The sequence below is a fragment of the Myxine glutinosa genome, chromosome 6, assembly GCF_964187855.1.
Source record: "Myxine glutinosa chromosome 6, kmMyxGlut1.1, whole genome shotgun sequence".
NCBI classification, from domain to species: domain Eukaryota; kingdom Metazoa; phylum Chordata; class Myxini; order Myxiniformes; family Myxinidae; genus Myxine; species Myxine glutinosa.
In genome coordinates, this window is record NC_136266.1 from 4518557 (window position 1) to 4543456 (window position 24900).

The 24900-nt window shown below is 52.0% G+C and overlaps 1 protein-coding gene across 1 annotated transcript in view; it reads right to left on the reverse strand.

Moving 5' to 3' along the window:
* Positions 1–13022, reverse strand: part of BCAS3 (BCAS3 microtubule associated cell migration factor) — a 232449-nt gene extending 219427 nt beyond the window's left edge. Inside the window, exons 1-3 of the mRNA XM_078779523.1 lie at positions 12864–13022; positions 6414–6566; positions 592–646 (exon numbers count right to left, since the gene is read on the reverse strand). Coding sequence (XP_078635649.1) covers positions 592–646; positions 6414–6508 — 150 coding nt within the window. The 5' untranslated portion in view covers positions 6509–6566; positions 12864–13022. The remainder of the gene's footprint in view (positions 1–591; positions 647–6413; positions 6567–12863) is intronic.
* Positions 13023–24900: the final 11878 nt, after the last annotated feature.

Below are 24900 nucleotides of genomic sequence, written 5' to 3' on the forward strand. Positions count from 1 at the left end.
GTAAACTCCCATGTATTGTCCTTGTGCCAAATGTAAACAAAATCAGTCCATGCATGTCTAGAAATTGTTGGGGACACGTTTAAGTAACAAAATGGCCGCCAGTCGGCCATCTTGGATCTGTTCTGGAAAAGAAATGGCATGCATATGTAAGCCATCGTTCATTATATATGCGCCAAGTTTGAACAAGATCGGTAAATGCATGTCCGAGAAATGGTTGATGACGTGTTCAACATCAGGTTTTTCACAACTAAAATGGCCGCTAGTCGGCCAATTTTGATCGCATCGCGAAACAAAATGAAGTGGATATGTACACCGTCATGCATTGCCTTTGTGCCAAGTATGAACCAAATTGGTCCATACATGTCTGAGATATGGTTGTGGACGCATGGACGGACGGACGAGACCAAATCCATAATCCCCTGTTTTGGACTAAGTCCAACGGTGTCTAACAAATAGATAGATAATACGTGTATACATACATACGTACAGCACTCTCAAAACTCGCGAAGTTCAAAGAAAAACGATCCCAAGTGAGATGATAACTGGTTACGATAAAATACTTTATTTATCAATAGGTGTGTTTCTCCCTACCTGTGGAACCACGTCATGTAGAAATGTGAAAACGCTCTCCATGTACGACTGCTCACTGTGCAAACACAAGGCAATTCACCAAATGATCAGAAAACCGAGAGCTCAATAAAAATGCCAACAAATCGATTGTTTGGAGCAAAATGTTTGGTGCAGCATCACAAATGCAAACCTGTAAGGAAATAATAAAATGTTTCACCGACAACACAGTGGAACAGTTACGGCGCTGTGATGCATGCAATTGTTTAATCCACGGTAAATTCCAAAAGTACACGCCAGGTGATAAACGCATATGAAACAAGGATAGCGGTGCCGAACGGGTCAAGAGCCACAATCACATCCCTCGGTGTCAGGTGCCCCTCTGGGCAGTGCTGTCAACAATAGCTTCATTCGTTGATAAATAGATGCTTCTTTGGCTGAATTCTCAGAAAAAATACAAATATAACAAGTAAAAGAGCAATGAGAGATTGCAAACTCTCGCTGGGATGCATTTTCAGTGGCTTTACTTTTAAGGCTTTTATGTTAAAACAAATATGGCGACCGAACCACGTGACCGATGATGTCATTATTTCCTTTCTGAAGTAATTTATTCCTAGATTATGCTCAAGAAATTTCATCTTGATCGGATGAAGTTTTGTACTTGTCGAATTATGACGTCATAATGGAGGCACCTATGACATCATCATTCATTCATTCATTCCCCATGGAGAGTTCTTTACAATGAGCCATGTCTTATTATTTTCTATTCAGCGCTTTCCGAGATATAGAGGTGCAAAGTTTTTCGGTTTTTCCAATATGGCGGCCGAACCACGTGACCGATGACGTCCATCATTTATTTATTTTTCTCCACCAGTTTATGCCGACACGGCGCTCAATAAATTTCATCTTGATAGAATGAAGTTTGGTACTTGTCGAATTATGACGTCATAATGGAGGCACCTATGACATCATCATTAACATATTTTATTCCCCACGGAGAGTTCTTTACAATGAGACATGTCTCAATTTTTTATATTCAGCGCTTTCCGAGATATAGAGGGGCAAAGTTTTTCGATTTTTCCAAGATGGCGGCCAAACCACATGACCTATGATATCATAATTATCATTTAAAAAATTATACAGGTGGAGTTGCACCTATGGTGAAAATTTCCTGTCAATTGGACCAACGGTTTCAGAGAAAATCATATTTATTCTGTGCGGACAAACAGACAAACAGACAAACAGACACAAATGCAATACCCTCGCCTCTGGCGAGGGTAAACATCTGAGGATCAAAGGTGGTTGGCATTATGCACTTCTCGAAGAATAAAAATTGAAACCACACGATTAAGGTAAATTGTACAGAAAATAACAACAATTACTCCATCAAGTTAAACAGTAAAGAGCAGCCCTCCTTCCTGGTACTGGACCAAAGATCATCGGTGTGGATTCTGTCCCGGCCACTCAACTCTGGACAGGAAGCACTGCTGCTTCTCTCTTAGCAATAGTCGGAGGCTCCAAATGTCAGAGCCGTCTACCTGAATACATGATGGATATTGCACTGCCGACCAAGACTGTCTTCATTAATTCATCCATTTGCACAGTCGACATGATGTTGCAATGAATGCCCTAATGTCCTTTCCTAGTGGAGGTCGTTTTAAATAAGTCTTCAGCCCCGTATTGCTCTTAATTATCCATAACAAACAGAAACACCTCTTCCACTTTGGAGACTCCTCCATATTAATCCCTACTATCTCTTCCACTTTGGAGACTCCTCCATATTCATCCCAACGACCACTTCCACTTTGGAGACTCCTCCATATTCATCCCTACGTTACCGAATCCCACTAATAGCCAATCAGCAGGTGTATCATTCACTGTTGATCTGGAATTGATGAGATGCTGGTCTGATAAATGGAACAAGTCCTTCAATCCTGGAAAACCTCAGTCTCACGCTGTCGCTCCACACTAGGGGTCATTTGGGGGTAGGGAGACGCAAGGAATTATTTGGAATTGATGACACTGTTGATCTTTGTGTCACGGGTGATCTGGAATTGATGAGATGCTGGTCTGATAAATGGAACAAGTCCTTCAATCCTGGAAAATCTCAGTAACACGCTGTCGCTCCGCAACGATCGTAAAAACTAGCCCGCCTATCTATTTCCATGGGCAGCCAACGAAAGAGGTTATGTTCCTTGAAGTTCTAGGCTTCACCATCAGCATCACCATCATGGGCTGACTAGATATCAAAACTGGCCTCCAAAGCCAGCTTATTCTCCACCGTTAAAAGGCTTTCCTTGAGAAATCAGAATTACTGACATCCAACGTGGTCTTTGTTCGCAGCTACATAGAGTACAGCTCTGTCCTCTAGGCCGACACCCCAGACTCGCATCTATCCCTCGTGGAATCTGTAGAATCTGTCAAGACATTGGAATCCCCCAAGTTGAGGCCAAGACCCGTTACTCGCACATCGCAGACATTCCGGTGGCCTGTTTATCATCACCTCTCCACTGGGCAGGCTCCTTTGGCTTCCTCAGCTTTTTGAACATCCCCAACACCTCCAGGATGCACTCATTCATCAGCTAAACTACCTTCTGGTGTATCTTCCAAAATTCAGTCTTGATGCACACGTCCACTTTTTCCTTCAATTTCAGGAACCGGATTCCAGAGGTGGTTCAATCTCACTCCTTCCTCCAGGCCTTTAAACTAGAGTCCCTGTATATAGAGAGTTGTGTCAACTCAAATTTGGACGCCATTTTGTGTCTAAGTGTGTCGGATTAGATATACATGTACATTCGCGATATGGGGTGATATATACTAAACCTGCTAAAAAAAATTTACTACACATATTTAGTCTTATTATTACATACAGGTGATATTTGTTTTGTCAAAAACTCAGCTATTGCCGTGAAAAAGAGCTGTGTGGTGATATTAAAAGTGGTATGGCAATGCATATTACAAGCCAACACTGCATATAAGAGCTAACATTATAAGTAAGACAAACCAATGCTGTCGTTCTCTGAATTTTAATAACTTTTAGAAAGGAGTGTGGGCATATCCAATATTTTTTAAAGGGTGCCGAGAGCAATTCCGGTGTAGGACTTCCAGCCGACATATAGTCTAACACACTTAAAACAAATTCTGTACGTGGTATTGCCATATTTCTATAGTGTACAACTTTAGTTTTATCGACATTTATATTCAATTTCCATTGTAATGATTTAACAAGCTGCAAGTCAGCTTCTGTCTCTGACATAAGGAAAACGTCATCGGCATCTAGTAAGATTGAAACGTTCATTTATTACTACACCCTTGCCCAGAACTCTGATGGATATTGCCTGATCGATTAATGTTTCAGAGCTGGCGACTTAATTAATACTTAATTTTCGACTGCGCCAAGCCGTAATTAAACAGAGAAAAAACTTTTTAAAATACCTGCAGTGTGCACGGTTCGTCTAGTCGAACAGATATGGAAAAGCACAGATAAGACGTCGTATTCACCATAACTTGTTTAATTTCCCAAAAATGTCCCAAATTTGTCTTCTGACTTTATCACTTGGAAATCTATACATCTTATATTTCCCAGATTGGTTTGAACAACCAAAAGCAGAACAACCAGTCATTTTGTTTGGCAATAAACAACATTCCCGTACCAAGCTGACGTTCACGCACGGTGAAGTTAGACACAAAATGGCGCCATGAAATCACGTGACCAGAAATCTCGGGTCAGCGCATGGCGCAACTCTCTTTATACAGGGACTCTACTTTAAACAAGTAGTGCATCGCCATCTCACGTCACCAAGCGGTGCATCGCCATCTCACGTCACCAAGCGGTGCATCGCCATCTCACGTCACCGAGCGGTGCATCGCCATCTCACGTCACCGAGCGGTGCATCGCCATCTCACGTCACCGAGCGGTGCATCGCCATCTCACGTCACCAAGCGGTGCATCGCCATCTCACGTCACCGAGCGGTGCATCGCCATCTCACGTCACCGAGCGGTGCATCGCCATCTCACGTCACCGAGCGGTGCATCGCCATCTCACGTCACCGAGCGGTGCATCGCCATCTCACGTCACCGAGTGGTGCATCGCCATCTCACGTCACCGAGCGGTGCATCGCCATCTCACGTCACCGAGCGGTGCATCGCCATCTCACGTCAACGAGCGGTGCATCGTCAGCGAGCGGTGCATCGCTATCTCACGTCACCGAGCGGTGCATCGCCATCTCACGTCACCGAGCGGTGCATCGACATCTCACGTCACCGAGCGGTGCATCGCCATCTCACGTCACCGAGCGGTGCATCGACATCTCACGTCACCGAGCGGTGCATCGCCATCTCGCGTCACCAAGCGGTGCATCGCCATCTCCTCACACCAAGCCGTGCATCGCCATCTCATGTCACGAAGCGGCGCATCGTCATCTCCTCTCACCAAGCGGCGCATCGTCATCTCCTCACACCAAGCGGCGCATCGCCATCTCCTCACACCAAGCGGTGCATCGCCATCTCCTCACATGAAGCGGTGCATCGCCATCTACTCACACCAAGCGGTGCATCGTCATCTCCTCACACCAAGCGGTGCATCGCCATCTCATGTCACCAAGCGGTGCATCGCCATCTCCTCACACCAAGCGGTGCATCGCCATCTCCTCACACCAAGCGGTGCATCGCCATCTCCTCACACCAAGCGGTGCATCGCCATCTCGCGTCACCAAGCTGTGCATCGCCATCTCCTCACACCAAGCGGTGCATCGCCATCTCATGTCACCAAGCGGTGCATCGCCATCTCCTCTCACCAAGTGGCGCATCGTCATCTCCTCACACCAAGCGGTGCATCGCCATCTCCTCACACCAAGCGGTGCATCGCCATCTCCTCACACCAAGCGGTGCATCGCCATCTCCTCACACCAAGCGGTGCATCACCATCTCCTCACACCAAGCGGTGCATCGCCATCTCACCTCATCAAGCGGTGCATCGCCATCTCACCTCAACAAACAGTGCATTGCCATCTCATGTCACCAAGCCATGCATCGCCATCTCACCTCATCAAGCGGTGCATCGCCATCTCACCTCATCAAACAGTGCATCGCCATCTCGTGTCACCAAGCCGTGCATCGCCATCTCACCTCATCAAGCAGTGCATCGCCATCTCACCTCAACAAACAGTGCATCGCCATCTCCTCACACCAAGCGGTGCATCGCCATCTCCTCACACCAAGCGGTGCATCGCCATCTCCTCACACCAAGCGGTGCATCACCATCTCCTCACACCAAGCGGTGCATCGTCATCTCACCTCATCAAGCGGTGCATCGCCATCTCACCTCAACAAACAGTGCATCGCCATCTCATGTCACCAAGCCGTGCATCGCCATCTCACCTCATCAAGCGGTGCATCGCCATCTCACCTCATCAAACAGTGCATCGCCATCTCATGTCACCAAGCCGTGCATCGCCATCTCACCTCAAGCCGTGCATCGCCATCTCATGTCACCAAGCCGTGCATCGCCATCTCATGTCACCAAGCCGTGCATCGCCATCTCATGTCACCAAGCGGCGCATTGCCATCTCACTTCACCCACCATGCCGACCCACCATTTGTTCTCGCCTCTTCCACATCCTCTTACTTGCAGGTTACTGTGTTTCTTTCCTTCCTTTTTCTCTAGTTGTTCCTTCCCTCGATTTTGTCCAACTGCGGCCCCACTGCCCCCAACGTCACCTTGACACCCTGTCACTTTGTTCTTTCCAAGAAGTAACTCTGTTCAATTGGATGCAATCAACAAAGAGGTAAATATGAAGCAGATAAATTAAAAGCACAAATATAACTATAAATCAAGGAAACTCACGTGACAGGCTGAGGCCGCACAGTGACTCCCACAGTACCACGACTTCCACGCCGCGGTTCCTCAGCAGATATACTCATGGTGGGGCTTTGTGTCATAAAGCAGATATGCAGCAGGTAAACCCAAGCCTTACGTACCCATGCACTCCTCCTAATCCTGCAAGGTGACAATTCATGGCATCAGAATGTGTCCAGGTCTTCTGCTTATGATGCAGAATTCACCCGAGAGTGGGCATGGCCAGAGAAGAAAGAAAGGGAGAAGAGGGAAGAGCAGAAGACAACGAATAACAGAAGGAATAACAGACGAATAGAATAACAGAAGGTAGGGTGAGGGGAGAACAGGAGAGGGGCAGGGGGGAAAACATGGAGGAGTAAGGGGAGAATATAAGGAAGGGTAAGGGGAGAATGGGAAATGCATGGTGCTGTGATCCTATTGGGGGTGGGAGGGTAAGTGAGGAGTCGTTTGAGCAGGGGAACTGCACAAGTGGGGGGTGAGGGGGTTAAGGGGAGGGGGGGGGGGGTAAGTGAAGAGTCGTTTGAGCAGGGGAACTGCACAAATGGGAGTGGGGGGCGAAGGGGGGGGGGGGGTAAGTGAGGAGTCGTTTGAGCAGGGGAACTGCACAAATGGGAGTGGGGGGCGAAGGGGGGTGGGGGGTGGGGGGAGTCGTTTGAGCAGGGGAACTGCACAAGTGGGGGATGGGGGGGGGGGGGTAAGTGAAGAGTCGTTTGAGCAGGGGAACTGCACAAATGGGAGTGGGGGGTGAAGGGGGGGGGGGGTAAGTGAGGAGTCGTTTGAGCAGGGGAACTGCACAAATGGGAGTGGGGGGTGAAGGGGGGGGGGGTAAGTGAGGAGTCGTTTGAGCAGGGGAACTGCACAAGTGGGGGGGGGGGGGGGGATGGGACGGTAAGTGAGGAGTCGTTTGAGCGGGGACCTGCACAAGTGGGAGGGGGGGTGAAGGGGGGGGGGGGGGTAAGTGAGGAGTCGTTTGAGCAGGGGAACTGCACAAGTGGGGGGGGGGGAGGCGGGGGGTGAAGGGGGGGGGGTAAGTGAGGAGTCGTTTGAGCAGGGGAACTGCACAAGTGTGGAGGAGGGGGATGGCACGGTAGGTGAGGAGTCGTTTGAGCGGGGACCTGCACAAGTGGGAGGGGGGGGTGAAGGGGGGGTGGGGGGTAAGTGAGGAGTCGTTTGAGCAGGGGAACTGCACAAGTAGGGGAGATGGGGGGAGGTGGAAGGAGCAAGACATTGTTTGGGGCCTAGGATCCACGAAGTGACGATTGGGAGGAAGACGGGGGGGGGGGGGGGGGGGAGAGGGGGTGAGGAGTTGGTGCAAGGCATCGCTTCGGAGAGGCAGCGGGAGGGGTTGTTTGAGGGTGGGATGGTATGAGTTGTCATTTGGGGTTGGAGTGGCACAAGGGGTTGTTTCGGTGGGGGGCAGGGGGGCATTACAAGATGTTGTTTGAGGGTGGGACGGCACGAGCAGAGCCGTAGATAGAGAGAGTTCGGTCAACCCAGTTTTAACTGGTCTGCCCTATGATTGGTTAAGCGCTGTCATGTGATTCACAGGCGCCATGTTGTTACCCAACCTCCGTAACTAGCAGAACGCGCATCGCATTGCATGCATTCCCTTAGTGGAAGTTGGGATGGATGAGTGGAAGGAGGGATGGATGAGCGGAAAGAAGGATGGAGAATGAGTGGAAGGAAGGATGGATGATGAGTGGAAGTTGGGATGGATGAGCGGAAAGAAGGATGGAGAATGAGTGGAAGGAAGGATGGATGATGAGTGGAAGTTGGGATGGTTGAGTGGACTTTGGATGGATGAGTGGAAGTGGGGATGGTTGAGTGGAAGGAGGGATGGATGAGTGGAAGGAAGGATGGAGAATGAGTGGAAGGAAGGATGGAGAATGAGTGGAAGGAGGGATGGTTGATGAGTGGAAGTTGGGATGGATGAGTGGAAGGAAGGATGGATGATGAGTGGAAGTTGGGATGGTTGAGTGGACTTTGGATGGATGAGTGGAAGTTGGGATGGTTGAGTGGACTTTGGATGGATGAGTGGAAGTTGGGATGGTTGAGTGGAAGGAAGGATGGATGATGAGTGGGAGTTGGGATGGATGAGGGGAAGGAGGGATGGATGAGTGGAATTTGGGATGGATGAGTGGAAGAAAGGAAGGATGGATGACTGGAAGGAGGGATGGATGAGTACAAGGAAGGATGGATGGATTGCCGTTTGAAGGAAGGATGGATGATGAGTGGAAGGAGGGATGGAGGAGTGAAAGGAGGGATGGAGGAGTGGAAGGAAGGATGGATGAGTGGAAGGAGGGATGGATGAGTGGAAGGAGGGATGGATGAGCAGAAGGATGGATGAGTGGAAGGAAGGATGGATGAGTGGAAGGAAGGAGGGATGGATGATGAGTGTAAGGAAGGATGGATGAGTGGAAGGAAGGATGGATGAGTGATTGATCTTCCACTCATCCATCCTTACTTCCACTCATCCATCCCTCCTTCACTCATCCATCCTTCCTTCCACTCATCATCGATCCCTCCTTCCACTCCTCCATCCCTCTTTTTTTTTTGTGTAAAAGATCGAGGCTCGTGTAAGAGCTAAGAGTGTGTAAGAGCTAAGAGTGTGTAAGCGCCAAGAGTGTGTAAGCGCCAAGAGTGTGTAAGAGCTAAGAGCGTTTGTTTTATACTTCTCCCACCCCCCACCCCTTCCCACGCCTCCTCCCCCCAAGCCCTCTCCCTCCCACAGATCTCCCGATATCCCTGCTCTCAAATGTTGTGTTTGTGTGCTTCCCCTTCTCTCCCCATCTTGTCTACCGCTTCCCTTAGTATATACTTCGTTTGTCTGTTTGATTTTTTTGTGTGACAAATGTTGGCTCTTTCACGAGCCTCCATCCTGTATACAAAAAACAAACTAAGAAAGCTCCTTCCACTCATCCATCCTTCCTTCCACTCCTCCATCCACTCATTCATCCTTCCTTCCTTCCTTCTACTTACCCATCCCAACTTTCACTCATCCATCCTTCCTTCCACTCATCCATCGCTCCTTCCACTGATCATCCATCCTTCCTTCCACTCCTCCATCCCTCCTTCCACTCCTCCATCCCTCCTTCCACTCCTCCATCCCTCCTTCCACTCCTCCATCCCTCCTTCCACTCCTCCATCCCTCCTTCCACTCATCCATCCCAACTTCCACTCATCCATCCCAACTTCCACTCATCCATCCCAACTTCCACTCATTCGCAACTGACTAAACAATGTATGAAACTCAGGAACATAAAAATAAACCCATCCCTAATAGCAGTGAGTTGCATGCAAGCTTGAACGCACGCGTGCGTGCACTTGACCATGGGTAACAACATGGCGCCTATTGATTAGTTGGCCAAACTCTATCTCTATCTACAGCTCTGGGCACGAGGCGTCGTTTGGGGGTGGGCGGCACGAAAACTTGTTTGGGGGTGGAGCTGCACAAGGGGTAATTTGGGGTTGGGGCAGCATGAGGGGTCGTTTGGAGGTGGGTGGCACGAAAACTTATTTGGGGGTGGAGCTGCACAAGGGGTAATTTGGGGTTGGGGCAGCATGAGGGGTCGTTTGGGGGTGGGCGGCACGAAAACGTGTTTGAGGGTGGAGCTGCACAAGGGGTCATTTGGGGTTGGGGCGGCACGATGGGTCGTTTGGGGGTGGGGCGGCACGAGGGGTCGTTTGGGGGTGGGGCGACACGAGGGGTCGTTTGGGGGTGGGGCGACATGAGGGGTCGTTTGGGGGTAGGGAGACACGAGGTGTCGTTTGGGGGTAGGGTGGCACGAGGGGTCGTTTGGGGGTGGGACGACACGAGGGGTCGTTCGGGGGTGGGGCGACACGAGGAGTCGTTTGGGGGTGGGGCGACACGAGGGGTCGTTTGGGGGTGGGGAGACACGAGGGGTCGTTTGGGGGTGGGGTGACACGAGGGGTCGTTTGGGGGTGGGGTGACACGAGGGGTCGTTTGGAGGTGGGGCGACACGAGGGGTCGTTTGGAGGTGGGGCGACACGAGGGGTCGTCTGTGGGTAGGGAAACACGAGAGGTCGTTTGGGGGTGGGCGACACGAGGGGTTGTTTGGGGGTGGGGAGACACGAGGAGTTGTTTGGGGGTGGGGCGACACGAGGGGTCGTTTGGGGGTGGGGCGACACGAGGGGTTGTTTGGGGGTGGGGAGACACGATGAATTATTTGGTTAGGGTGGGGGGGTGCAGCACGAGATGTCACAAGCGAAGGCAGCACGAGGGTTCGCTTGGGGGACCGGCATGAGGCGTCGTTTGGAGGGGGGTGGGAAGGCCGGCGCAAGAGGCTGCCTGGGGGAGGGGCGACGCGAAGGATCATTTGAGGGTACAGCGGCGAGAAGTGGTTTGGGGGTGCGGAGGCGTGAGGGATTATTTGAGGGTACGGCGGCGTGAGAAGTGGTTTGGTGGTGCGGCGGCGTAAGAAGTGGTTTGGGGCGTGCGGCAGCGTGAGAAGTGGTTTGGGGGTGCGGTGGCGTGAGATGTGGTTTGGGGGTGCAGCGGCGTGAGAAGTGGTTTGGGGCGTGCGGCAGCGTGAGAAGTGGTTTGGGGGTGCGGCGGCGTGAGATGTGGTTTGGGGGTGCAGCGGAGTGAGAAGTGGTTTGGGGCGTGCGGCAGCGTGAGAAGTGGTTTGGGGGTGCGGCGGCATGAGAAGTGGTTTGGGGGTGCAGCGGCGTGAGATGTGGTTTGGGGGTGCAGCGGCGTGAGATGTGGTTTGGGGGTGCAGCGGCGTGAGAAGTGGTTTGGGGGTGCAGCGGCGTGAGAAGTGGTTTGGGGGTGCGGCGGCGGGAGAAGTGGTTTGGGGGTGCGGCGGCGGGAGAAGTGGTTTGGGGGTGCGGTGGCGTGAGAAGTGGTTTGGGGGTGCGGTGGTGTGAGAAGTGGTTTGGGGGTGCGGCGGTGGGAGAAGTGGTTTGGGGGTGCGGCGGCGGGAGAAGTGGTTTGGGGGTGCGGTGGCGTGAGAAGTGGTTTGGGGGTGTGGCGGCATGAGAAGTGGTTTGGGGGTGCGGTGGCGTGAGAAGTGGTTTGGGAGTGCGGTGGCATGAGAAGTGGTTTGGGGGTGCAGCGGAGTGAGAAGTGGTTTGGGGGTGCGGCGGTGGGAGAAGTGGTTTGGGGGTGCGGTGGCGTGAGAAGTGGTTTGGGGGTGTGGCGGCGTGAGAAGTGGTTTGGGGGTGCGGTGGCGTGAGAAGTGGTTTGGGGGTGCGGCGGCATGAGAAGTGGTTTGGGGGTGCAGCGGCGTGAGAAGTGGTTTGGGGGTGCGGCGGCGGGAGAAGTGGTTTGGGGGTGCGGTGGCGTGAGAAGTGGTTTGGGGGTGTGGCGGCGTGAGAAGTGGTTTGGGGGTGCGGTGGCGTGAGAAGTGGTTTGGGGGGTACGGCGGTGTGAGAAGTGGTTTGGGGGGGGTGCAGCAGCGTGAGAAGTGGTTTTGGGGGGTGCGGCGGCGTGAGAAGTGCTTTGGGGGGTGCGGCGGTGTGAGACGTGGTTTGGGGGGGGGGGTGCAGCGGCGTGAGAAGTGGTTTGGGGGTGCGGCGGGGGGGGAAGTGGTTTGGGGGGTGCGGCAGTGTGAGAAGTGGTTTGGGGATGCGGCGGCGTGAGAAGTGGTTTGGGGGGGTGCAGCGGCGTGAGAAGTGGTTTGGGGGGTGCGGCGGCGTCTGAAGTGGTTTGGGGGTGCAGAGGCGTGAGAAGTGGTTTGAGGGTGCGGCTGCGTGAGGAGTGGTTTGGGGGGGTGCAGCGGTGTGAGAAGTGGTTTGGGGGTGCAGCGGCGTGAGAAGTGGTTTGGGGGTGCAGCGGCGTGAGAAGTGGTTTGGGGGTGCAGCGGTGTGAGAAGTGGTTTGGGGGTGCAGCGGTGTGAGAAGTGGTTTGGGGGTGCAGCGGCGTGAGAAGTGGTTTGGGGGTGCAGCGGCGTGAGAAGTGGTTTGGGGGGTGCGGCGGCGTGAGAAGTGGTTTGGGGGGTGCGGCGGCGTGAGGGGTCTGTCGGTGGGGAAGGAGGATTGGCAGGCGAGAGGTATCCATTTTGAGGGGGGGGTCCGGTGGGGGGAGTGGGAACGAAGCACCCATTGCGGGTTTGTTGAAAGGCGTCCATGGGGGGCTGGAAGCGTCCTTTGGGGGGCGGTATGAAAAGCTATGGGCGAAAGTGCATTGAGGGGTTGTGTGGAGCGGCAGATGTGAAGAGTCCTGTCAGTGTCAGTGGGGGTGCATGAGGGGGGTGTGAGGCGCTTTGGGGACGTGGATGGTTCACATATCACTGTCATCTGGGTGAGGAAAACACTCGAGGAAAGTGAACAATGATCAGACGTTAGGATAAAGAAGGTGAAAACATGAAGAGGGTGATTGAAAACATTGATAAACAAATATTTTAAAACATTACGGAATTTACGGTGTGGGTGTTGCGCAATATCTTTAATAAGGCCGCAAATTCATAATCATACCACGATTTTCGAGACGATAAACATCAGAAGCTTGTCCAGGTGTTCCTGTGGCAGGAAAATTGAAATCAGCGAAGGATATTCAGCCGCCAAAACGAGAAAAACAGCGCAGAAAGACCATCAGAAAATACGTTAAAAAGGCAAACACAACCGGAAGTCTAATCGCGGCGTAGCGGGGCTTGTAAAACATTATAAACCACAACCAAACATGATTAGCTTTTTAAAAAGTCGCTAATGCGGTTTATAACATTAACCAAATAAATTTGGAGGAATCCCGGTATCCCTGAGTTAAGTTTTACTTACAGAACTGAACGAAGATCTACTGTAATCTATATACCCCACACGGTTGGGAGTGTGCTGATTTACCAAGTAGCTAGCTAGCGCTTGCCAAGCCAGTCGTTCCTTAAGGGTTTTAATGGAGTGCTTGCTCGAATGCTTAAACCAAATGGCGATCTCTCCACAAGAAACTTGGTGAATGAACAAACATCCAATGTTCTTTAGACCCGACCAGAGATCGACTGTAATCTATATACCCCAAAGAGCAATGATCCTTCCTGTCCTGCCATTCCCGGAGTGAGCGGGTGCACTCGTCGTTCAAAATGTCGGTTGATGGAGTCAACCGTAGTAATGACATCATAGCCGTAATGACGTGGCGTGACGGACGAACACAAAACTTCCGCAGCTTTAATATATTGAATATGAGTATGCTTTCGACATTTGATCATATTAACAATCAGTTTGTTCGTGTTTCTCACTGAATGAACAACGTAAAGGTAGACATGGCGATTGTGATATAATATGACAGGTTCGACGATATGTTTTGCGTGAACAAAATTGGATTCAAAATGGCGGAGTGTGGAGAGTCAGCCGCCGTAATGACATCAGACGTAATCACATCACCCTGCCATGTGACCAGCTCATTGCTACACGTTTGAGGGGACATACATACATACATACATACATACATACATACATACGGACGGACAAACAATGTTCGAGACTACTTTGCCCCATGGGCTACGCCGCAAAAAAAAACAAAAAAAAAAACACCCGCCCCGCTTTGTTTGCATGGAAATCTCGCGAGATCGCAAATCTTGCCTTTTCACAAAATAACACGTTGCAAATATCGCGAGATTGTACTTGGTTGGTTCATGGTGCCTTTGAGATCTACTCGGTTCTATTATATACTCGATAAACATTATATTGTGGCGGGCACAAGGGGCAATAATTCCGCACACCAGTGGGTGGCGCAAGCATCCAGGCGGGGGACGAAAGCACATGCCCCGCCTTTCGACCGATCGGCCACGCCCGGGGACTAGGCGTGGCCTCGGTACATATATGCGGGCTCTAAGCTCGAGCCGCCCAGTGCTGAAGTACGAGCTTTGGAATAAAGACTCTTTGTTGTACAAACGCGTTGTGGCCTACCTCTCTGGCAATCGAGTCGTGTGTGCGCAGCACCACACTGGTGACCCCGATTGGTTCAGCCGTTGCTGACCACCGAACGCGCCATGGCTATCAACGCCGTCGCAGTCAAACTCCCGGAGTTTTGGGAAGCGCACGCCGACGTTTGGTTTTTGCAAGCTGAAGCTCAATTCCACCTCCGAGGCATAACAGCGGACGAGACCCGGTACTACCACGTGGTCGCCGCCCTCAGGACCGGCACTGCCGCCCGAGTCGTGTCCATCCTTCGGCGCCCGCCGGGCGACAACAAGTACGAGGTGCTCAAACGTCTCCTCATCGCCACGTTCGGCCTCACGGAGATCGAACGGGCCGACCGCCTCCTGGACCTTCCCGCCCTCGGCGACACACTACCTATCTGTCTGGATGGATTCCATGCTGTGTCTGCTCGGAGACTAGCCCCCGGATTTCTTATTCCGGGTGCTTTTCCTACGCCAGCTACCTGCACAGGTACGCCTCGCGCTGGCCGGTTCCAAAATAAAGGAACCCCGCGCCCTGGCCGTAGAGGCCGACAAGTATTTCGCGGCCTGCGACACGCGGTCGGTGAACGGTGCTGCCGTAGTGGATCCCGGCGCGGAGGCTCCAGCGCTCCCGACTTCCCTCGTGGCCGCTGCTACGCCCCGTCCACTACCGCCGCCGCCAACACCACCACCGCCGGCACGGCCGCCGCGGCCGTTACCGCCACAAACCTGATGCTACTACCATGCCAGGTTCGGCCACCAGGTTAAAACGTGTCGCCCGCCGTGCTCTTTTGACGGGTCGGGAAACGACCGGCGCTCACTTGCGGCCATGAGCGTCGGAAATTCCGGCAGCCTCCTTTTCATCACGGACACCTTGTCCGGGCGCCGTTTTCTTTGCGATACAGGAGCGCAGGTAAGCGTCCTCCCCGCCTCCACGTCCGACAAGCAAACCGCGGGCCAGGGCCCCGCTTTGCTTGCCGCCAACGGTACACTCATCCGCACATTCGGGAAGCGTTGCCTCTCCCTGCGGTTCAGAGGGCAGCGCTTTCAATGGTCGTTCGTGACCGCCAGCGTGCCAGTGGCATTGCTCGGTGCGGACTTCCTATGTGCGAATGGGCTGTTGGTCGACGTGAAGCGCAGACGGCTCGTCCAGGCCGAAACCTTTAGCTCGCTCGCTTGTTCGCTGAGCGGCTCACTGAGCGGCTCACCGAGCGGCTTGCCAAGCGGCTTGCTGGAAGCTTCCGTCCCGGCGAGTTGAGTTTGCACGCTTCCGGCAGCGGACGACTTTACCCGCGTCCTCCCCAGTTTCCCGGCCCTCACGCGGTCCACCTTCTCAGCGGTGGTCGTTAAGCACGGGGTGGAGCACCATATACCCACGTTCGGGCCGCCGGTCTATGCCCGGGCATGCCGACTCGAGCCCACGGAGCTCGCCGTGGCGAAAGCGGAGTTCGCCACGCTGGAGCGGCTGGGGATCGTACGGCGCTCCAACAGCGCTTGGGCTTCTCCTCTGCACATTGTGCCGAAGCCCGGCGGGGGATGGCGGCCGTGCGGGGACTACCGCCGGCTCAATGATGCCACCACCCCCGACCGCTACCCGGTCCCACATATCCAGGACTTTTCCGCTCGGTTGGCAAACACGACCGTGTTTTCCAAGGTGGACCTCATCCGGGGCTACCACCAGGTCCCCATCCAACCGGACGACGTCCCAAAGACAGCCGTCATCACCCCTTTCGGCCTCTTCGAATTCCTGAGAATGCCTTTCGGGTTGAAGAATGCGGCCCAGGCGTTCCAGCGGCTTATGGACAGCGTCTTGCGTGACTTACCTTTCTTGTTTACCGGCAATTACCGGCAATCCGGGCAAAGGTGACATCGCATGGTCGGAGCCGATGGCCGCGGCATTTGCGGGCGCAAAGCTGGCCCTGGCCGACGCCACCATGCTGGCGCACCCGGCGCCCAATGCACCGATCGCCCTCACCATCGACGCATCGGACTATGCGGTGGGCGCGGTGCACGAGCAATGGGTGCATGGTGCTTGGCAACCGCTGCCATTTTTTAGCCGGCAGCTTCGCCCGCACGAACGCCGCTATAGCACCTTCGACCGTGAGCTGCTCGGGCTCCACCTGGTGGTCCGACACTTCCGCCATCTCCTGGAGGGCCACCCGTTCACAGCTTTCGTCGACCACAAGCCCCTTGTGTTCACGATGGCCAAGGTCGCCGAGTCATGGTCGGCACGGCAGCAGCGTCACCTCTCTGCCGTGTCTGAATACACGACGGACATCCGTCACGTGGCGGGTAAAGACAACCCGGTGGCGGATTGCCTTTCCCGGTCCGTCGTGCACGCGGTCCACCTCGGGGTCGACTATGCCCGGATGGCGGAGGACCAGACCGCCGACCCCGGCATCCAGGCCTTGCGGACCGCCGTCACGGGCCTCCGCGTCACCGAGGTGCCGTTCGACGCCGCGGGCGTGGCCCTCCTATGCGACGTCTCCCTCGGCCGGCCTCGCCCCATCGTGCCCGCTGGCTGGCGGCGCCCAGTTTTTGACGCCGTCCACGGCCTGTCCCACCCGGGCACGAAGGCATCTCAGAAGCTCGTCGCGGCGAAGTTTGTCTGGCATGGCCTCCGGAAGGACGTCCGCGACTGAGCCAGGACGTGCCTCGCGTGCCGGCGCGCAAAGGTCCAGCGCCACACCCAGGCCCCGTTGGCCCCGCTTGTGGTGCCCGAGCGTCGGTTCGACCACGTGCACGTCGACTTGGTGGGACCTCTCCCCCCCTCGCGGGGGTTCACGCACCTCCTCACCATGGTGGACCGCACCACACGGTGGCCGGAGGCCGTCCCATTGACGGTGACGTCTGCGGCTGATGTGGCGCAAGCCTTCATCGCCACTTGGGTTGCCCGGTTCGGTGCCCCCTCGGACATCTCATCCGACCGCGGCCCCCAGTTCACCTCGGAGCTCTGGGCCGCGGTGGCGCAAGGGCTCGGGGTGAAACTACACCGCACCACGGCCTACCACCCCCAGGCCAATGGCCTGTGCGAGCGCTTTCATCGCTCAATGAAGGCCGCGCTCCGCGCCAGCCTCCGCGACGGCGGCTGGGTCGACAGGCTCCCCTGGGACCTGCTGGGCCTCAGGACGGCGCCCAAGGACGACCTGTGCGCGTCCTCGGCAGAGCTGGTCTTCGGGCAACCACTGCGGGTACCGGGTGAATTTATCCCCGACTCCACGGCTCCTTGATCCGCGGCGCAACAGCGCTCCGCCCTTCAGGAGACCGCCCGGAGGTTCGCCCCGGTGCCGACGGCACCCCACCGTTGCCCGCCTTCCCACGTCGCCCCGGAGCTTCGCACGGCAAAGTACGTCTTCGTCCGGCACGATGCCCACCAGGCACCGCTACGGCCCCCGTACGACGGGCCCTTCCGCGTGCTGGAGACCGGGGACAAATTTTTCACCATCGACATCGGCGGTGCCCCAGATCGCATTTCCATGGACCGCCTCAAGCCGGCCCACCTCGATCCGGACCACCCCCCACAAGCAGCTCTGCCTCTGCGTCGAGGCTGCTCCCCGGCGGTCAGACCCCCGGCACCCCCCAGCCCCGCCGTCCCGCTACCCCCCAGCCCTGCACCCATCGCCAGGGGGCGTTTCGGCCAGGTCATCCAGCTTCCCCGCAAACTCACCCTTCAGGTGCGCGGGAATTCTGGGGGGGCACGTGTGGCGGGCACAAGGGGCAATAATTCCGCGCACCAGTGGGTGGCGCAAGCGTCCAGGCGGGGGACGAAAGCACATGCCCCGCCTTTCGACCGATCGGCCACGCCCGGGGACTAGGTGTGGCCTCGGCACATATATGCGGGCTCTAAGCTCGAGCCCGCCCAGTGCTGAAGTACGAGCTTTGGAATCAAGACTCTTTGTTGTACAAACACGTTGTGGCCTACATCTCTGGTAATCGAGTCGTGTGTGCGCAGCACCACAATATTACAGACTTGGCATTTAATATGGATTTTTTCTTGACTTGGGTTTACTTTCTGAACTCAGTATATCAATCTGGTGAGTTTCTTTTACCCTTCGGTGATGTCTTTGTTGAAAGAATCATGTCACTGATTGTCTTTCGCAGCAAGAAGTCAATAACAGGATTATATCACAGGTGACGTGACAAAATGTAAGGACAGGTACATTTGACGATTGGTTTCACAATCGGGTATATAAGGGTTGTTGCGTTCTGTATTAGTGGAAAACAACTGCTGCACATCTACAAAAGTTATTGCCGCTTCCTCTGGAGATGGTCTGTCAACTTGACAATGCGGTTTGTCATGGAGTGGTGGCTTTACGAAATTCTGGCATGAAACAGCGTGCTATTGGTTGGCAGTATGGCATCACTCAACGTCAGGTGTCAAAGATCCTGAAACGAAATGCTCAGAGGGGTGTCCCTACTCCAATACCGAGGCCAGGACGTCCACGCAGAACCACAAGGAGGGACGATCGCCAGGTGCAACGGTTAGTCTGCAATGGCCATACAAAATCAGCTAATCGGCTTAGGGCTGAGTGGCAGCAACTGACAAATGTGCCTGTATCCAGAAGGCTAGTCAACCAACGACTGGTTCAAGCAGGCGATCGTGCCAGGCGTCCCCTGAGAAAGCCACGCCTGACCAGACAACACAGCCAGCGCCGATTCCAGTGGGCCAGAGAGCACCGTCAATGGCAGCCAGGACACTGGAATCACGTGACCTTCAGTGACGAGTCTAGATTTCTGGTCTATCGTCAAAATGGCCACGTCCGAGTGCGCAGACAAGTGCATGAAGCCCACAACGAAGATTGTATAGTGCCAAGAGTCCACGCTGGAGGTGGTGTGGTGACCGTTTGGGCTGCTTTTCATGCAGGGGGCAAAACTGACCTGGTTGTTCTGAATGGAAACCTGAACCAGTTCAAGTACAGGAACATTCTGGAAGAAACATTGTTTCCATTTGCTCGTGCAGCCTTTCGAGGAAACTTTGTCTTCCAAGATGACAATGCACGGCCTCATCGTGCTCGCATGATCCAACACTTTCTTGCTGACCATGGTGTAGAGCATATGGAGTGGCCTGCCATGTCCCCGGATATGAATCCGATAGAGAACTTGTGGGCAGAATTAACGCGTCAAATCGACAACTTGGACCAGCACCCGACCTCTGTGCGTGAATTGCAGCAGGCTATTGTCACTGCATGGAAAGCAATTCCTGTCCAAACCTTGGCAAATCTCGTGAACAGCATGCCTCGACGTGTACGTGCTCTCCTGAATGCTCGTGGGGGTTACACGAAGTACTGAACTGTAATTTTACTCTCCGTAATCCCAGTCATAATTTAGCTTTTGTTTTTGTTGAAATTTTTTTTGGCTAATGTGCAAAATAAAGAGTTCTTCTGGAAAACGTACAGAAGTTTAACACAGTACTGTCCGTGAATTGAGTTCGATATCAGTTTACATCACTTTCAAGGATCAATTTATTTGCTTCGAAATGTCAAATGTGGTTTTTGTTTCTTTTAAAGGTCACATTAACAAAATCTAGAATAATTTAAACATGATTCCAATGAACTTTTGGTTCTAAGTCATCTTGAAAAGTACAGTCATGTGAAAAAGTAAGGACACCCCATGTAAAGTTTTGACTTTTTCAGCACATTTCAACATACAGCTATTTGATCTTCATTTCAACAATATTGATAGATAAAGGTGATATAATATAACAAATATCATGAAACATTTACATTTTGTAGTCCATTGTACAATTTAAATACACATAAATGCAAATTTCGCATGTGGAAAAAGTAAGTACACCCTTGGCTCTAACAGGTGTTATTGCCCCCTTTGGCAGAAACAACCTCAAGTAGGCGTTTCTTATCTATATTATAATAGCCGTAGATGATTCTGTCTGTCTGTCTGTCTGTCTGTTGGGCGTCTGTCCGGGGTGTGGCTTACTCGGTTTGCAGAGTAGCTCCACCCATAGCTCCACCCATTCTGGGAGTGGCTTCATATAATTATAAACAAATATCCACCATTTTATTAACTCGCATAGCTTTGAGGCCTGTTTTGTAGGCCCGTGGTGTCTTGCTCTCTCTCCCAGTTTTATTTCAAATCAAATTCGATATATCATTTCATTTTTCACAGTCGCTAACATAGTTTTAGACTCGGTTGAAAAAAAACGGGAAGAAAATCCAATGAAAGTTGCCGTTTATCGAACGAAATGAATTCTCAAACGCCTGTAACTTCAAGGCCATTGAGTCTCTCTCACGCCTTTATCTCCAATCTAACTCACCATATGATTTCATTTTTATCGATGGTTTTAGACTCGGTGTCAGCAATAATTGAGAACATTCCACACACACGGGAAAATGCAGAGATATATTTTTAAAATCGCGTCATGGTGTATCATACACCGCTCAACATGACACCGACGGCAACGTGTCGATATATATTAAAAATTCGCTTTTGCTTTTCCGTTAAGATATATTACTTTTTCGTTTGATGACAGTCGTCACAAAAACGTCAACAATGATGCCGACATATATTTCTTCGTTTTTATTTCATTCAACATTATTAGCCGGAAGTAAAATATGTTTCAGGAAATTACCGAGAGATATTTCTTCGTTTTTTAAAATTAGTTATGTGCGCATACACTTCAAATAGGTTTATTTGAAATCTTTAATTTTCCACAATATAATTTACTTGCCATTTATCATTTGATGATTACGAGACACTTCCTCTTGAGGATCGTGACAATTCATGCGCTGCGTGGAAACTTCTATTTCCAAAATGAATGAGACGATCGATGAAGAACGCAGACTTGAACAGGATGTAGCAAGAAAACGAATGAGACGGGCGAACGAGTCCATCGACGAACGTCAATGCAAACTTGCGGGGTCACCCGTGGGAATCCCAGGGGCATGGATGTGTGTGACATTTCGACATATTGAGTTAGATGCTGCACATTCATTTTTACAAAATGGTTACTGGCAAGTCATCAGATCCAGAAATGGTGTAATGAACACAATTTATTTACGCGCAAGCACGAAAGCAAGACGGGCCGATTTCCGATTCCGACGGGCCGACGGGCGAGACGGGCCGATTTGGAGCAAGAAAAAGAACGAGACGGGAGAAAAACGAGAGAAACGAGACGGGGAAAGCCGATTGGAGAGGCGAGTGAGGAGCGATTGGAGAGGCGAGTGAGGAGCGATTGGAGAGGCGAGTGAGGAGCGATTGGAGAGGAGAGTGAGGAGTGATTGGAGGGGAGTGTGAGGCGCGATTGGAGAGGAGTGTGAGGCGCGATTGAAGAGGAGTGTGAGGCACGATTGGAGAGGAGTGTGAGGCGCGATTGGAGAGGTGTGTGAGGCACGATTGGAGAGGAGTGTGAGGCGCGATTGGAGAGGAGTGTGAGGCGCGATTGGAGAGGAGTGTGAGGCATGATTGGAGAGGAGTGTGAGGCGCGATTGGAGAGGAGTGTGAGGCGTGATTGGAGAGGCGTGTGAGGGATTGGAGAGGAGAGGAGTGTGAGGGATTGGAGAGGTGAGGGATTGGAAAGGAGAGGAATGTGAGGGATTGGAGAGGAGAGGAGTGCTAGGTGGAGAGAGGAGAGTGTCAGGTGGAGACAGGAGAGTGTCAGGTGGAGAGGAGTGAGGGGTCACATATTATGTGAAATAAATTAATTGTGTTCATCACACCATTTCTGGATCTGATGACTTGCCAGTAACCATTTTGTAAAAATGAATGTGCAGCATCTAACTCAATATGTCGAAATGTCACACACATCCATGCCCGTGTGATTCCCACGGGTGACCCCGCTAGTAACTGTCTACCAGTCTCTGACATCGGCTGGGAGAAATTTTAGCCCACTCCTCCATGCAGAATTCTTTCAGCTGTGCGATGTTTGAGGGATTTCTTGCATGCACAACTCTTTTCAAATCCCCCCACAACATCTCGATGGGATTTAGATCCGGGCTTTCACTTGACCATTCCAGAACCCTCCATTTCTTTCTTTTCAGCCATTCCTTGGTGGATTTACTGGTATGTTTTAGGGTCATTGTCATGTTGCAAGGTCCACCTTCGGTTGAGCTTCAACATTCCGACAGATGGCCTCACATTATCCTCAAGCACCCTCTGGTACAATGAAGAATTAATAGTGGATTCTATGATGGTGAGCTGCCCAGGCCCTGATGCAGCAAAGCTGCCCCAAACCATAATATTTCCACCACCGTGCTTTGCAGTTGGTATCAGGTTCTTGTGGTCAAATGCTGTCTTTGGTTTTCGCCAAAACATGTCTTCTGGTACTGTGGCCAAATAGCTCTACCTTTGACTCAACTGTCCAGAGCACATTGTTCCAGAAGTGCTGGTCTTTGCCAAGGTGTTCATTGGCAAACTTTAGTCTTGTCCTGATGTTCTTTCTGGACAGCAAAGGTTTCTTCCTGGCACACCTCCCATGTAGATCAAATTTGTGCAGCCTCTTTCTAATGGTAGACTCGTGCACTTTGACATCAACAGTGGCAAGAGCTACCTGTAGGTCCCGTGACGACATTCTGGGGTTCTTAGAGACTTCTTTCAGCATCTTGCGGTCTGCTCTCGGGCTGAACTTGCTGGGGCGGCCTGGCCTGAACAAGTTGGCAGTTGTTTGGAATCTTCTCCACTTGTAGATGATCTTCCGGACAGTCGAATGATTGATTTCAAATTGTTTGGAGATCTTTTTAAATCCCTTCCCAGACTCGTAGGCATCTATAACCTTCTTTCTGAAGGCCTCAGGGAGCTCTTTTGATCTAGGCATGGTGACGCCGCACATTTCAACAACAAAGCAAACCAAACTAAATGTCTGAGGTTTAAATAAGACAGGTTCCTCCAAGATCCTCTCTAACGATGTTCTTTAATCATTTGCACCTGAGCTGGTGCACCTGATTCTAATTTTAGGTATTTGAAGTAGAGATAAATGTAGGGTGTACTTACTTTTTCCACATGCAAAATTTGCATTTATGTTTATTTAAATTACTAGGGCGTGCCCGCACGTACGTGCTTGCCCGTACGTGCTTGCCCGTACGTGCGTGCAAAAAAACATGCGTGCAAACAACAACAACAAAAAAAAACTTTGAAACCACGTGGCAGTAACGACCACAGAAACCCCCCCCCCCCCTCTATTTACATGAAATGGTTTGGTCCATTCGCAAAGCCAAAGCGAACGGCTTGCGAGTACGGTGACCATACCTTGGGAACCACTTGTCCGATTAATTTCAAACCTTGAAAAGGCACATCCTCGGGTCCCCAGCAATATACCTGGCAAGTTTCAAGTATATCGGACCGGTAGTTGTCGAGAAACAGCGGTCGCATACAGACACACACACACACACAGAGATTGCTGGAATTATAGATAGATACAATGGACTTCAAAATGTAAATGTTTCACGATATTTGTTGTATTATATCACCTTTATCTATCAATATTGTTGAAATGAAGATCAAATAGCTGTATGTTGAAATATGTTAAAAAAGTCAAAACTTTACATGGGGTGTACTTAATTTTTCACGTGACTGTACATGCCCTCAGAGGCCTTGTGGCAGCGATCGCGCGGTTTCTGTGTGGTTAAGTTGATTGCAAATGATGTGTCGTATTCGGATGTGATGTTATTGGTGTTTCAGAACCTTTGCTCGGACGTGCTACGTAGACATGATTTCTTAAACCGGCATAAACGCCTAGAGATGCAGTTTGGCGGCGTGCATACACTCTTTGTAGGTTCCGTGTTGGGCTCGGCATGCGGCTTAGCGGAGATAGCTATCGAACCTCCTCCGCTGTTCCCGAGTTTAACATCTAATTGCCACCCTGTCACCCTGAAATATAGGCGGTATTCTCAGGCCGATGTCCAGTTTATAGCCGACGAGACTAACCGTCATTTGCTCGAGGGAGTAATCGAACCCAGTTTCTCACCTTGGCGGGCTCAAGTGCTGGTCGTGAATAGCGATAATCATCGCAAATGCATGGTTGTTGACTACTCACAAACGATTAACTGTTTCACACAGCTCGACGCCTTCCCGCTCCCTAGAATGGACGATATGGTCCGGGTGGTATCGAAATATCGAGTTTTCAGTACGCTGGACCTTCATAGCGCCTATCATCAGATTCAGACATGGGAAGCCGACCGGCCCTACGCGGCCTTCGAGTCTGGCCAGCGGTTGTACCAATTTCATAGAATCCCATTCGGGGTTACGAACGGAGTTACATGCTTTCAACAGGTAATAGACGATATCCTTTCAAAGGAGCAATTGCAAGATGTATTCATGTACGTTGATTATCTGACTGTGTGCGGTTGGAACCAGAAGGACCATGATGCTAATCTGCAGCACTTCTTTGAAGTGGCTCATAAATACCGGTTGACCTTCAATGAAGCCAAGTGTAGCTACTCTGAGAAAACAATAGATCTTTTCGGCTACACAGTGTCCGGTGGGGAGATATGGCCCGATTTGGCGTGCCTTCAGCCCCTACTCGACCTCACCCCTCCCGTCGATAGGGAGACTTTAAAGCGAGCAATGGGACTATTTGCGCATTACTCACCGTGGGTCCCAAGGTTCTCAGAGAAGATACGGCCTCTCATCATGTGCAAAACATTTCCGTTGACCTTGGCCACTCAGACATC